We start from the raw sequence: 16017 nt of genomic DNA on the forward strand, positions 1-16017 counted from the left end.
AACTGTTTTAATTTTTATTATTTTGTATTATATTAAAGTCTCTCATGTAAAATTCTTATATATAATTTACATAAACATCTGTTTTGTTAGATCATCTACATAGAAGGACCTTTCTCCCACATGCAAATTGTGGTTCGTTTACAAGGTGGAGAAAACAAATCTTCTTTAAAAGAAGAGGTTGGTTTATATTCATTCCTTCGATTATAGATATCAAACCTATAGTGCTAGAGTTGCTTTACATGATCAGCAAGAATTCAAAACTAACAGAGTTACAGCAAACCTGTAGTCAGCAGGTTCAACTTTGTGTTTTTATAGTGGTGTAATGCAGTGTATTAAAACAATAATTCCTAGAGATGTCTTTACACTTATTGACAAGAATTCAAAACTAACAAATTTACAGCAAACCTCTGTATTCAGCAGTGTTCACTTTCTTCTTCATTTCTGTGTTTTCATAGTGGTGTAATGCAGGGATGGCATAGCCATTGGACGCACAGCTGACAAGTGCCCTGCCAGTTTGTTGATAAACCTCAAGAGTAACTGTTTTCATACATGACTGCCTTTTTTGGGGGAATGGGTCGAAAATAAATTAATTCTTCTGGGTTTATTAAATCCTTATCTTTAAAACAAATTGTGTGCCTAAAGTCTCTTATTTGTCTAGACCAAATACATCCTTCACAAGTGTCTTTTTGTTCACCTTTCCCATCGCATTCTTTGGAATTTCTTGAAGTTCTTTCATTTCGGTGGGAACAATGTACGGTGGCATCTTATCCTTTGCCCATTCTCGCAACTTTCGGACGTCAAAGTTCCTTACGCCTGGTGTTAGAACGACCACTGCAGCGACTCTTTGACCCCAGGTCATGTCTGGTAACCCAACGATGGCACACTGACTGATGGAAGGGTGAGCCAGTATGCGTCGTTCCACGTCCAAAGCGCTGATCTTGTATCCGCCACTTTTGATGATGTCGACAGAAGTCCGACCCATGATGCGATAGACTCCGTTCTCGCACAGCGCTGTATCGCCTGTTACAAGAAATTACGGAAACGGACATAAACCAAAATAAAAAGGCATCAAAACTGCCTTAATAACCCAAAAAACAAAGCAACATTAAGCTCATGAAATCTAATCAAGTAACGCATGGTAAGAATTAGTATAAACTGCTGCCTGCGCAGTGATCCAACCAGCGGCAATGGGGCCAAGTTGAAAGTAGTACCTGTTCCAACCGAGAGGGAAAATCAACACTTTCAAAACCTCAAGCCGATGGCACCTCGGACCAAGCAGCATACCTAGCCCAAACCACCCCAAAATACCAAAGTATCCTCTATTCAATCAGTGGCATCCTGCAAGCTATTCCTGAAAACTAATTTGGGATATGTTAAGACGGGATACATCTGCCATGATCATGATGCACACAGGTGTCCTTGTGACTGGAAGGGACATGAAAACTCAATGATTGTCAACGAAAATGAGGAAATGTCAGCTTACCATTCACAACCCTCCCAATTGGCAACTTCACAGGAGCCAACTTTAAAAATCCCATACATCCGGGGGGGGGGGCAGATTGCCCAGTGCACCAATTTTCTCTTGGGTCGCAAAGGTGCTAATTTTCTCCCAGGTGCCAATTGAGCTGTCTGATTCGAGGCCCATGTGGAGCTGGTTGGATCAATGTAGCCAGTTATATCTGAGTCCTCCATACACCCTCTATTTTACATAAACATCACATTTCATGAATTTTGTTTGCTTGCAGTACTCCATCTGGCTTTAATAGATCACACATTCCACTAATGTTCTTACCTGTTTTGAACCAGCCATCTTTTGTAAAGGTCTCCCGAGTGGCTTCGGGTCTCCTCCAGTATTCTTTGAAGACAGAAGGACCTTTGACCTCTAGCTCACCTGGTGTTCCCTCACAGCCTTCTGTAATGTGTGATTGAGTATTATTCCCTCTAACTAGTGTATCACCTTCATCCGAGGTGATACGGACTTCCACCGTTGGTAATGGCTGGCCGACTGCACCTAAAGTGTTTCAAATATTTAAGTAAGTATTTAATCAGAAACAATGTTGGACTTAAAAATCCTCTCCCTCCTCTCCATGCCCCAGAATATATCTTAGTTACAAACACAGGTAGTATTGGCTAGAACAGGTTACAAAGCAGTGATCTTCATGAATTGTTCAAGTTCTGTGCTGTAGTACAGCAGAAATCACTGTATCAATGGATTTAGTTTGATTTTGATTTCCCAAAGTTGACAACTATGAGTGCCCTCCTTACCTGGTACTCTAGTTCCTTCCAGTGGATTGGATAGTGCCATGCCAAACTCTGTCATCCCATAGCGTTCTAGCAGCTTATGTCCAGTTATATCTTCCCATTGTTCCATGACTGGTTGAGGTAAGGCAGCTGACCCTGATACCATCAATCTAGAAAAACAATGTATGACACCAGAGCAAAGGATGGTCAAATATGAACATATAATAAAATACACATATATGAAAATATAGTAAAATAAAAAAATACACATATATGAACATATAGTAAAATACAAAAAATACACATATGAACATATAGTAAAATAAAAAACACATATATGAACATATAGTGAAATACACATATAACATATAGTAAAATACAAAAATACAAAAATAAACACATAAAATATTCTGTACAGAATCAGAGAGACATCCCTGTCTGACATCAAGTCCTGATGTTTAAGGCTGACTTTTAGAAGCTAAGATCAAGATACAAACCAATTAAACTAGTGAGTTACAAATGCAGAATTGTGTCCAATAATACTAAAATAGATTTTACAGTCAGTCACTGGAAACAAAGACCTAATGGAATGCATTTTAGTGCTTGTTACCAGGGCAACAAATAATTGAATGACATGTTGTATAAAAGTATCAATTTGAGAATTCCTGCCAGTGACCGTGCCATTATGCTGTTTACCTGTAATTTGACAGGGGGTTGTGGGGGAGGGGGGGGGGGGTGGATTAGGGGTTAGCTTCCCTACCCGATAGAATCTCTACACCCATGTTCTGCAGAGTTGTAACAACCAGCTAGTAAATTCCAAGTTTACTCAACACTCTCAGATGTAATATCAAAGAGGCATTTTTTAATTATTGTAGAAACATTCATCTGCTAGTTGCTGACAAAATATCACAAACGAGTCCAACTTGATATACCTTATTTTCTGACGACAAGTTGCTTTCAGGAACGCTTGAACTTTGGGAGTGGTAAACTTCTTGTTGTAGTACTCAATCAGTTTTGCATAGATCGTCGGGACGGCCATGTAAACATTGATTCTTGGTTGTCCATCTGACAGTAGGTGGTCCCAGACCTAAAGAGAAATGAATGCAATAATAAAAACAAATCATTTTCACCAAAATAAAGGTTAAACAGAGATTAATCAAAGAATCAATTCGATCCTCAACATTTTGTCACCTTAACAAGTTTTCATATACATGATATTTACAAAAAGGAAATTGATTTTTTTCAGAGCTATCTGAGCAATGCTGAACTTTACAGAAATAATTTTTAGGCTGGTAACACCCAAGTGCCATTTCCACTGTTATACATAAGCCAATCATAAAATATATGAAGAGATTTACTGTACATCACTACATAATAAAGGGTTGGACTGACAGAGATCTAGGTCCATGGGTCAAGACGGTCATTTCTCTACCCTTCCACCAGCGACACAACCAGCAAGAAAGAGGGGGGACACACAACCCTCCTTCTGGGACAAAGTGTCAAGTTATACCATTCTTTAAATACATGTTCACAAATGAACAAATCATATCAATTATCTGGTAAGTGTAGGCATCAGAATAAAATATTGTTACTAAAAGGGTTTTATTGCACAATATAAGCTTGGACAAAAAAAATCTTGAGTAGTTACATAACTTTAGTTTACATGGAACTGATACAAAATGTATTTACTTGATCCAAACTTAGACAACTATACTTTGTATGGGATTTGATAAGGAGGTGCTGCCCCAACCACCATCCGCAAAGTGCTACTGCTTTGTGCCTTCAGGCTCAGTCTGATCAATCAGTCCACCTCTGAATGGAATTACCATAGATACCGCAGCCAACTTACTTGCTCTGGGTCAAATGATGGCAGCATAACACATGTAGCTCCACACCATAGAGGGCAGGCTAGCACATTGATGATACCATGCACGTGATGAAGCGGCAGAGAATGTAGAATAACATCCTGATAACTCCATCCCCAACTGTCCAACAGAGAAGTGACTTGAGTCTACAATCAAAAATAAAAACTAGAACGTGAAATGTAACTATTTATGAAAAAGAATATTAACAAACAACTTGCTTTATATCTTGAAGAACAGAGGAAGTTAGGACCACAGTCTTACAAGTACAATATGCAATTGATACAAGAAACTGCACAGTAACTCTATAAGTTCAGTTTTATCCTATATCTCTTACTATGGTTATGTAACAGCATAAGTTTGTAGAATGTCACATTCTTCAATCCTTGTCTGAATGCCAGCTTTGGAAAACAAAATGCCTACACTTTGAGGGTGTTTTACTTCAGTCTTCATTTTGTCCTTGAAGGACGTGAAACTTGTGCTGAAAAAAAGGATAGGCTAAGACCAAATTCTCATTGGCATTGTACTAAATAACAGCAAATGTCAGTTTACTGTACAGGCTTTATTTAAGGGAGTAGCCCAATAATATCTGCTGATAATAAGCACATAAAAGTGTATAATGCAAACTTTACCTCGCCATGCTTTGATTGACCATTGTTACCCGACTTATTGTGAGTAGGTTTTTAATATTTACTGGGAGAAAAGAAATGCCAGGGCCTATTTTTCTAATGACAGACAGCCAAATTCACTGGCTATTTGGCCAGTAAACAGCCTGAAAAACTCAGGCCTGGATGACGAGGTCATGAATTTCACTTAAGCCCACATATTTGTCATTTAATCAAATTACCTGAATATTACCAAATGTAGACACAACCCCCTTTGGTTGGCCAGTTGTCCCACTAGTGTAGACTAACATAGCATTTCTGTTCCTCCATTTGACTTGAGTCCACTTCTGAGTCAGTATCATTGTATCGATTGCTTCTCCATCTTCAATTTCTAGTAAACTTTCATTCAGTGATACTTGGTTTCCCTCGTCATTAGGTTTGACTAAGTAGCTGTTTCCCAGGTTTGTGTCTGAAATAAATGAAGGTGCCATTTTGTCTGGCCTCTCACTAGCTATAAATTCCTCATCCAAAACCATATGTTTGATGTTCAATTTACTGGCAATCGGAGAGATTTTATCTGCAAACTCTTTAGTTGATATGACCATGGAACAATCAGAGTCTGTTAAGAAATATTCAAGTTCTGAGCTTGGGTGAACTTTGCACAAAGGTACAGCCATACATCCACTCATCCAGGTTGCCCATTGTGAAACAGTGTATGATGCATTATTATTGCACAGGAAGGCAATTCTTTCTTCATTTAAAAGGATTCCAGAATTATATTTATTGGAACTGATCGTTTTCTTCTCTGCATGTCTTATTATATGTTGAGAAAGTGCTATACTTTTCTGCAGAAGATCTGAGTAAGAGTGTCGGCCCAAATTATCTACAAGAGCTAGTTTCTCATGGTGACTGTCTTGTTTCAAGGCCTCAAGGAACACTGGTCTACTTTTGGACGAGCTCATTTTACATCTAGAGAGTGAGCGCTGACAGAATTGCCTGAGTTGGAGCATCTTGGAAGAATTTATAAGAGCACTGTGGTTGTAGTAAATGCCCATCCTAGCGAGAAAAAATTAAAACATATGTATATGTACAAAATAATTATAATTTCAATTTTGTTGGCCTTATATAAAAAAAAAAGTTACTTTAGGTGAATGCTGTTCGCCCAGCACACTGAGTGCATAGTACCCAATGTTCACTTTAGTCTTGATGACACAATGCAAAACACAGATTTGATGTGATTTTTAGTTTCATTACATTCTGTTCAAATACATGCGATGAACCTAGGATGAAAAACAGACTGCCAGGGTGAAAAATATCAGGCACACCTTTGATATTCGCCATGCTAGTAGTAGTATTAGTAGCCAAGACGACCAACTTTGATACCTGCAAGTACCACTAGCAGGCGCGTAGCCAAGGGGGGGGGGCGAAGGGGGTAGCCGCCGCCCCCTTGAGCATATTAAAAAAAAAATTTAATGTTTTTATGATATCGCTAGTAATTTCAAAAGAGAAAATGCTAAGATGCAACTTATTACTACAGTATATTAGGTCTGGGAAGTGCCATTTCCAGCGATCTGGGAGGCATTTTCAGCCAAAATTTTCTTGTACGCTTCGCGCCAACTGTGGTGGCGCTACGCTTAGATAGTTTGCCTACATTTTTGCCCCTCCCTAGGCAAATTCTTGGCTACGCGCCTGACCACTAGTTATAGTAATACTAATAATACGCTTTCAACTTTGATGTCGCAGAACTAGTAACTTTATCTGTGTGAATACATGGTAGTTCACAAAGTATCAAGGACATCCTACGACAATATTGGTAGTTTGAGAACCTAATACACAGAAAAACATGATTGTTACCTTAAATGTATTATCAGTACCTGATATATAAGCAGAACAAAGACAATTTGAATGTTAAAAGTTGAAATTCATCCAAAGAATTGTCCGGCTTCGAACTCACGGAGCTGCGATTATGGGGTAGCATACGGCTTAAAAAGACTACATTACGCCCAAGTGGCTACATTTCATACATGTACTCGAAACATACAGTTCCTTACATTTCTCGGGCTGATATAGGTCATTATCTACTGAATATGATCTATGGAGCGACCTAAGAGAGAGAACGTCGCACAGAAAATCCTAGTGTACAGTACATAAATATATAACATGCATGAGCGGCACAATCTAAACCGTCTTCAACATTGGTTGCATATATAATATCACTTTGCATCCAAGTACCCTACATTATATGTATCAAAAGTGGAGACGACGCCCGAGGTACCCCCCCCCCATTCCTGCCCCTGCTCGTATTACTACGTGCTCATATAGCCTACTTAGAAATGAATTCCCTGCCACGGATTTAGTGTCAATAACAAGAATCATTATTAGTTTTAACGTGATTATCCTCTACAGTATCATATTTATATACCGTATAATTATAATCGATGCTCCCCAACCCTAACCCATGCATCTTCTAAACCCCGTGTAAATTTGAATTTATGGTGACACCTGGATCCACCCATTTGCGATACTTGTGGGGTTTCAATTGGAAAAGTGTGTTGTTTTATTTCAAGTAAGTAACCGTAGTCTGGGACCCCAACACAAGCTTGAGAATGGGGGGGGGGGGGGAGCTGAGACCAATCTCCAGTAGTGTTGAGTTGGCCGCCCGTGGCGTCACTACGCCCTCCCCTTTCCCTCTGGTGCTCTGGTAGTGAAGTGTTTAGTGACACGTTCAAAAATGTCCTTACACAAAGCCTGCCTGTCTTCTCCGTGTAGCCTGTGACAAACAGAACGATTTCGTTTGCACCCGTTTCATCACGATTGAATCCCCCGAAAGACCAGGTTTTCACACACACTGAGTGACAGCTATGGGATGTCGACCATGACACAATTTTGGAAAGTCAACCAACACATAACAATTCGATACACAGCCTTGGTAGAGTTTGATATCGTGAACATATCGTAGCAAACCCTTCTTCTCTGTGGAGAGTATATGATTGTTGTGGTGCGGTATTCTATCTGACCATCCATGTGAAATACGTTCTGTCTACTTCATAACATTCCTGTATAGTTTGTATTACTTATGTGGATATATCTCTAACTGCAGCACATACAATGGCTTACCAGGTAATGTTGTTTACTGTATATTTATCGTAATGTCATGCATCTAGATATGTTTATTTAGCTTCCTGTCGTCGACGGTAGAGAAATAACGAGACAATAGAAATGTGTGCATTCATAAATCATGGACTGGACCGGGGGGGGGGGGTATGACTGATCAACCGTTGGTAACCGTATAGTCCGCTGCTGTTGTCAACCACAAGGTGGACATGAACGGCAGTGACCATCAACTTTGCTAGATAAAATCAAACTGGCCTGAGATTTATTGTGGCATGTTCATCTGTTCATTGCATGTATTCACTTCGTCAGTTGTGGAAACCTTAGTAACTAACCTTGTCCTCAAACCGTTGTCCGAGTCGGACGATGTTACGAAATACCTCCTTGCGTGCTCCAGAGTAACTCAGACGGAGACAGAAAATAAGAAAAGTCTTTACTGAATTTCGGCGACCGTCAACTCTCTTCACTTCATTTTACTGTATAGCAATGTACAGTTAGTATGTTTATGGAGTATCGGACATATACAGTACTAACTACTGGGGTGACGATGAAAGGGGAGGGGTCAGGAGAACTACAGCTACGCCTGGAGTGGTCTTCGATGGACTATGTCGTCATCGGTCCTGCTATGGGTAAAACAGGGATCTGCTTTTGCGGACGGATAAATAGCAGTTCACCCGGGTTTACCCTCAGTACAATAACACTTTAGTCTGACTAGAGACCTTGCACAACTCAACCCGTGTTTTATGTATGCTCACCAATGCAAGTGCATGTAAGTGTGACCCTATGTATACACCACACTGAGTATGTACAATACATACACCGTTAAAGGCTGCAACGTGCATGATGGGAAGTGTCTAATTACTACAGATAAATCCTAATCACCTACGATTTTAATATCGTTTTAAGTATATGGCTTGGAAGGTACTAAGGTATTAAGAACCCCAGCCTGGTTTTGTTCCATATTTTGTAGCAGTTTACTACTCTCTAACAGATTAAATGACGACTTTAGGCACAAATTAATTTTGATATGCTGTAGACCATAAAAACACTTTTACCACTCCAAGTTATACTTCTATGATACTTCATACATTTGGGAAATGACTCTTTCATCTACAGCCTTGGTTCATCAACTAAAGTGACTGAACTGTATAGTCTAACACACAGACTGTTGGGTCAGTTTCTCGGATGGAACTCTAATCTTTATTGGGACACTTTTTAGGCCTCAAATAACACATTTAGAATTTAATGTTGTACCAATTTGTCAATGACAAATTGTGATGAATATCAATCATTCTATTGTTTATATGAAGTTAAAGGAACATGATATGGTTTGAGCTAATTAGAATTAATAAAACATAGATGATGTTGATTGACATTAACATTACTGCCTGCCATGAGGAGCCGACGACGTCATCAAGGTCTTAAAGGAGCATTGCAGGATGTAGCATATTTTAAAGGTGTATATCTTGAAAATCGAAATCATGCTATGTAGAAACGTTACTGGCACTCAATTTTGCTTTCCACCTTTCTCTATAACATATCAAGGGGGAGGGGGGGGGGTGGAAAGCGCTATTGTTGGGAAATGCTTTATGGGGGGTACACACGGAGGGGGGGGGTTGGGGTGTCAAATTGATGCCAAGTCGGTATCATGTACGTAACAGTAATGGAACAAACATAGAGAAGAAAAAGAACACAAAAATATTCTCTCAGTTTGAGACTTACGTCCACATTTCTCAGATTTGGCTAATAGTAGGGTAATAAAATAGTCGATACTCTGCCATATGATATTGAGAGTAAGGATGAGGGGGAGGGGGAGAAGTATGGTCATAGATAAATGGTGATGATGAAATCACCGCCTAACACTCGCCTATGTGAACATTTACTGTGGGGGCATTGATTTGATTGCGTCAAAACTTTCTATCCAGTACCTGTTCGAGATAACAGTATTTGAAGTTGATACGTTTTGCAGCGGAAGTGAACTTGAAGCAAACAGGTGTGATGTCATACTCATAGATGCACACTATTAAATTTGTTTATTTTATTTGAAAATTTAACAACAATTTTATAAACTGTATGGCTACACTAGCGGCATAGCCTATGTATATTCACATTAACTTCACATTCCTTTAGCTAAAGTCGGAACCCTATCGAATCCAAGGTCCAAAAAATAGAGTGAAAATATAAAAGTGAATCATAAACATTCTGCTGTCAACGTGCAATTCTGACATCATATGTTTACTCCACGTATACTTTGCTACAAACTATTACAATTTCAAATATCACTATCTCAAGAACGTATATGTAGGAACTATATAGCTTCAAAATTAATTTAGCTTCACAATGTGTTCCTCTTTCATCGTGCAAAAGTAAAATACCTTTGGACTATGCTTTTAACTTTATCATTGTCCATATCAATATTCTGCTTACACGTGATATGTTTGGTGTATATGTTTGCTACAATGAAGTGATCTTTAACCCCGAACAATTCCAGCTCAATTGTGTAATCTCCGGGTTTTGTTAATATACACTGTTTATCGCTAATTCCGTTAAATGGATTTGTTATGAGTTATGAACAAACAATGACTATACTAATATCATCATGTATCATGTCATTATGTTTTGTACGTTCAAATCCTATTCCACGTCAAATGTTGGGGATGGGTGGGGGGGGGGGGGTGAACATGAAAATAATAAAAATGCTGTAACAAGTACTGCGACTGAACTTTGTGAAAGTTGGTAAACCTGGCTAAGTTTTCTTAGAGAAACGAAAGAAATTATTCGTGCGCATGAACTTCTTGCATGTCGACCTTAATTAACAGTTTCAAAATATAAATAAATGTAAGTGCTTTGCATGCTACCGTAAGCACTATATGTTTTCGTGAGGAGAGGGTGGGGGATATGAAAAAAGGGATTAAGGTATTTCAAAAAACCACGTCTTTATATGCATATTTGTGTAGTGTATACATTTTGCCCCCTACAGCTCTTCCATGTCTCTGTTTTATCCTCCCTTTCCCTCCCTCCCTTCCGCTCCCCTCCCCTCCCTCAGGATGCAACCTCCCTCCGCCATCTCCAAAAATGTGCAGATTGGGAAAATTGTTACAATTACTAACTCTTCCTCAGTGTTAGGGTGCACGCATATATTGTTTCCACTTTCCAATGTTAATTCGGGCCAGTGGAGGAGGGGGGGGGGGGGGCGGTGTAGGAGACATGCGATTGTTACTGATGTGAGAGAGGGGAGAATTCAGCTATACAAACCTGACCAAAAAAGTTTTGTGCATGCAAGGGCGAACGCCCCGTATTGTGGGATCACAAAGTACACTCATTACTTATACATTTGATGTCTCTATCCTCGCCATTGTCAATACCGTACACGTAGGTTGTTTGAGTGTATGAATGTCTATGCTAAATTTACACGCACAAGTTGTATAAGTTACTTGCTTTCGTCCCATTAGTTGTTCATTCTCCATCAGTTACTGTCCGTACGGTGGGGCATTTACGGAGGGAGTAAGCGATACCTCAGCATGGCTACTAATCCGATCGTCTGATAGGAATGTCATTAAAGAGTCAAAGATAATAGTGAAGCCGTGTTAGTGGTCCGTGATGAATGAAATTGATTTCAATGTTTTGACAGGATACTTCAGTCGGTGGAAGGTTGAATTTCAATAACATTCTCTTCTTTGTGCTAGCTATTTGACCTCTCGTTCTAAAAATAACACTCAGGCTAATATCAAGATTGTAATAAACGCAGGCCTTTATTAATTAAGTTGGTTGTCACCTATAATTGGCTAAATGGCTATTTTGTGTTGAATTGACTTGATATTAAAAGTACTCTTTGGAGTCTTTGCTATCGCAAAGCCATGTGAATGCGGTAGTCTGTACCAAAGCTCAGCACTTATGAAGAGGAAGTTAACCGTTACATAGTTTCCTTTGGCGGTAAACTGGATACGGGAGGTACGTGCGAACCTGATCCCCCTATAGAACTCTAAAAGTATAAAATATGTCATGTTTAAAGGAAGTTACTGATAGTATGCCTTGAACGAAGAGGAGTTTCAATTTCAAGACAAAGCTAGATTAATTGGACAATCCATGTCAGAGCGAGTTCACGCGTATCCTCTGACCAATTACTGACCTCACAGGAATCCAATTAGCGTTGTGCTGCTCATCCGTCCGCGTCCCATAAAGATCTGATAAAGTGTGACAAATAGCACACGTAAAAATAGACCGTAAACTGCGTGTCAATGGCGACTTTCCTGTTTCCTTGGCAACCCAACCAAACGGTAGTATATAGTTCCGTTGATGTGATATGTACCATGGTATATCATATTCGCATACATAAGTAACGAGAAGATATGATTCGATAAACCATCTACTCACGAGTTCGGTATGTTCGGAAGTTATTTCAAGAATGTCAGTTACGGGGTGATTGATTCTGTGGACGGGCGGTATAGTTTACTGCTGTTCTGTTGTTGTTCAAAAGATGGATGAGATTTCATAACAAGTTCAACTTTTCAGGTCTCACAAAGGAAATAACCCGGATGTGTTGACCAAACGTTACTTCTAACAAAAATTGGCTCCATTTACCAAATGTTAAGCCTTGTCACCTTTACATCATCAATTTGGTCACGTGAGATCATGACGAATAGAATATTAAAAGTATCAGGTTTCCCTAACATGCTACACACGGTCTTAGTTTAGAGTTCTAGTCAAAATGTTTTGAAATATAATGTCACTTTCGGAAAGGATTTGTGCAATGTCGGACACATCGATTGAGGCAGTTAACCTATTTGCCACTTATATGTGTCACAATACAGATGAAGTGCTATGTGTTCGCTAGGTCCAGCCAGTTTTTATCATTGTAAGTCATCATTTCGTAAATTGCCAATTTAAAGAGGTGGTCCACTTCATTCACAGTTGTCGTGATGTACGTGGGAACATTCAAGAAAGTCATTAGCTAAATTCATTATATTTAGTGCTAATAAGTAAATATGTATGCAAACGTGCTAAATTATGATACGTTTTACCAATAGCTGAAACGTCCAAATTTTTTGGGCAAATTAATGGTCCATTAACAAAATTTATTAAGTTTTTCAAGTGGAAGGAGCTAAGAGTGCGTGATCGAATCCAACGAGTCGTTGTATAGAGTGAGGGCGTACTCAAACATAATAAGTATTCGACAATAGAATGAGCAAAGCAAATAATTTTACCGGTTTTTGTGACAATATCAAGAAGCTTGGGTGTTTTTCAATTAATAAGGGAGCTGCCACGGCAAAGTCCCTGTCCCCCCCCCCCTTGTTAGCAATATCATACTATGTATAAATTCTTTGTTCTTGAATAGCGCCCCGTATTTTGGCCTTCTTTCAACACATTTACTATACCACACGCTAACACATTAATTACACATTACATAGGCCCGAGTCGTGACATTATATTTTAATTGAAACGTTCAATTTGGTATAAGTGTACGTTCATTAAGCATTACCAACATGCCAAGCGGGGCCCTCGTATTTACGCACCTGGCTAATGCTATTACAGTCCATGGTATACGTTCAATGTTGTTTATTCTATAGAACATTCCTTACATTTTAAAGATAACCTCCTGTACTGCGTTTTCCTTACTACAGTCTAACCAAGAGATAACATTCTTTCTTCTTCATCCTTCACAGCTAATTAGTTGTCGATTTCAATCTAATCTCTGTCAGGACTTTTTCCGAGTTTGGAATCTTAATGAATTAAACATGCTTCTGGCATGTACATAAAGGTGTATTGCATAACTTAGGTACCAGACTTGAGAAAGTCTCTGTCTATAATTTTCTTTTAATAGCCCTACGTAAATTCATAGACGCTTATATTGTAGTCTCCTAGCCTTGTATGAGACTTGGCACGCCTAGGTCGAGATGGGGGGTGGGGCGGGGTGGGGAGGACTTGAAGTCTTCATAAAACAAATCCTAATCCCTTCTCATTTGTGATCTAGTACTTTGACTTTTTAAGAGGTATAAAAATATTTTTGTTTAGCAAAATAACTGGGTTTGGTCAACAATAACCAGATTTGCTGTACCAAGTCACGTACGAGCTTGTTTACGTAAAATCGTACGTAATACCACCAAACTGAAACGTTTTCAACATCTGCCTCCTTGCATTGAGAGTGACTACGTGACCATAACGAGGATGCGCATGTATTTAGTGCCCTAGCTGGTATTCAAACTTTCTTGCTCTGTGACCCTAAGTTTCATGTTGGCGACCCTTCTGTGGCGGATGTTGTTGCTGCGGATAGGGTTTTACGCGCGGAGAGTGTATCCCTGTCCCCTTTCTGATATGATTAAGGGTGTTTATTTTCAAAATGGTATGATATTTTGCATCTCTTGAAGTAATTTATGTTTAAGATTTTTGTTTCTTTTTTACCCCTACAAATGTCGGTAATTTCTGTTTTTTTTTTGTTTTTTTTTGTCTTCCGAATATTTGACGAAAGGGTCGCGACCCCCAATTTGAATACCAGGTTAGTGGTCCTACATGACGATAACACTGAGAGTAACAAATACCACACGGTGACGGTTAAAATATGTAAACATGTGTAATATGCAATTATAAAACACCTTGGCAATGTTTCTGGCGCATTTGCATCGTGCCCATAAAGAGTCTATTAAATTTTATACTTTTTTTTGTATTTATTTGTATTTTGTTTTAGACATTTTTTACCACTGCTTTTTACCACATTTAATCCACTGATCCGTCTGTATGTTCCTTATGTATTGCATGCGTTCATTACGGGCCAGATCGTCGAATCCATTTCTAATAATCTATTTTATTTATCAAGGGTTATCAGGAAGAAGATGACGAACCTAAGATGGACCGTCCGGTTATTACTGATGACGATGTTCAAGATGCTGGCGAAGGCCTCGGATCAAATCCTTTCACTGAATCTGTTTCTTTTGGGAAATTGGAAACGGGAGAAGGTTTGTAATGCATCGCCGTTAATTAACGAAGGCATTCATTGATATAAAACATATTTTAAAACAAGTTACAGATCATTGAAACATGCTCCCGCAGATTACATCCCAACACATGAATTTGTGTAGTCTGACATGGCGATACTACACGGAAATATACAAGGGTCAAGGGTCAAGCCTGGCTCGACTTTATATCGTTAGATCAAACGAAGGAAACATAAACTTTTTCAGCTATTCTTGGAAGGATTGACAATGTCAATATTTCCATTGCTTTATTTTGTTAAGCTGGAGAAATGAGATGGCGTGAAGATGGGCAATGGACGGGCTTGGGCGAGGGAGTGGACGGGTTGGGGGCAGGGCGTGGCGTGGGGGTTGCTTGCGGATTTTTATATGCACAAAAGTAGATTTGTACCTGTTGATGTGGCGTTTAGGCTTTCTCTCACAGAGAAAGGGTTGACTCGTGGAGTGCGTGATCAAACGTTCTGTGTTACGAGCTTTCATTTAATTTCTCTTGCAGCGCCATCTATTTTTAGTCAGAAGGTCACTGGCTCGGAGACGGTCTTTGGGAAGAAGAGGGAACAAGGTCCACTCAAACCGTCTCGACGGTTACCGAATGTGCCCAAAAACCACTGTATAATGTGCGGGAATAAAATAGTGTATGTATAAACAACCACATTTGTTACCTTAGAACTTGAAGGAAATGTTGTATAGCAAAACTGTCTTTACCAGCAATTTGTGAATTGGACGATATTTATATGCGAAACTTCTGATTTTGCAAGGTTTGCGGACGGAAAAGGACCAAGTCGTTAATAATTTGCCTAGCAAATTGTCCAAATATCAGTTGTGTGGTGGAGACGTGAATGAGGGACGGGGTGGGGGGGGGGTTAGGGAGATCAATCATTCACATTCCATGCATACTAGATGCATAATACAGTGTACTCCGACCTTATGACCTATGCGAATATTACTCAACTCTGTACATATCAAATATGAATATTCATAGGCGTTATAGCATTAATCAGCCAGTTGGGACAATTTCGTAATGCTGGTACCTCTCTAAACTGTCCTCCCATATCATGCTTCAAAGCACTCGTATTGACAGTACAAACAGTTACCGTTATCTGATAGAAACAAGTTTCATGTTATCTGATATGATAGTAGGCCTATATAGAGTAAAGAATTCATTAATTGCACTGGTGCTCTGAAGCGGGACATGACATGACAACTAGTTCAAGCTGGTAACCTTGTTCTGTT

At 39.3% G+C, this 16017-nt stretch overlaps 2 protein-coding genes across 6 annotated transcripts in view; one reads left to right on the plus strand and one right to left on the minus strand.

The window, feature by feature from the left end:
* LOC139958999 (malonate--CoA ligase ACSF3, mitochondrial-like) lies at positions 1–12268 on the minus strand. 5 transcript variants are annotated; one of them, XR_011789938.1, is made up of 8 exons: positions 11949–12268; positions 4951–5764; positions 4091–4252; positions 3174–3328; positions 2266–2411; positions 1793–2011; positions 406–1020; positions 1–280 (listed from the first exon to the last, which is right to left on the minus strand). XR_011789938.1 is itself a non-coding variant. In XM_071956476.1 (7 exons), exons 1-7 carry the CDS (start codon positions 6684–6686, stop codon positions 647–649), a joined length of 1974 nt encoding a protein of 657 aa, XP_071812577.1. In that variant the 5' UTR covers positions 6687–6734; the 3' UTR covers positions 1–646. The 5 variants fall into 5 exon arrangements, 1 of the variants encoding a protein (XP_071812577.1); XR_011789937.1 differs by lacking the exon at positions 11949–12268 and adding an exon at positions 8155–9312; XR_011789934.1 differs by lacking the exon at positions 11949–12268 and adding an exon at positions 6583–6734.
* The window catches only part of LOC139959009 (PDZ and LIM domain protein 3-like), a 20511-nt gene continuing 12049 nt past the window's right edge, over positions 7556–16017 (plus strand). The window contains exons 1-3 of the mRNA XM_071956503.1: positions 7556–7828; positions 14631–14769; positions 15281–15419. Of these exons, the coding sequence (XP_071812604.1) occupies positions 7817–7828; positions 14631–14769; positions 15281–15419 (290 nt within the window). The 5' untranslated portion in view covers positions 7556–7816. The remainder of the gene's footprint in view (positions 7829–14630; positions 14770–15280; positions 15420–16017) is intronic.

Source organism: Apostichopus japonicus, chromosome 3 (assembly GCF_037975245.1).
Source record: "Apostichopus japonicus isolate 1M-3 chromosome 3, ASM3797524v1, whole genome shotgun sequence".
NCBI lineage: Eukaryota > Metazoa > Echinodermata > Holothuroidea > Aspidochirotida > Stichopodidae > Apostichopus > Apostichopus japonicus.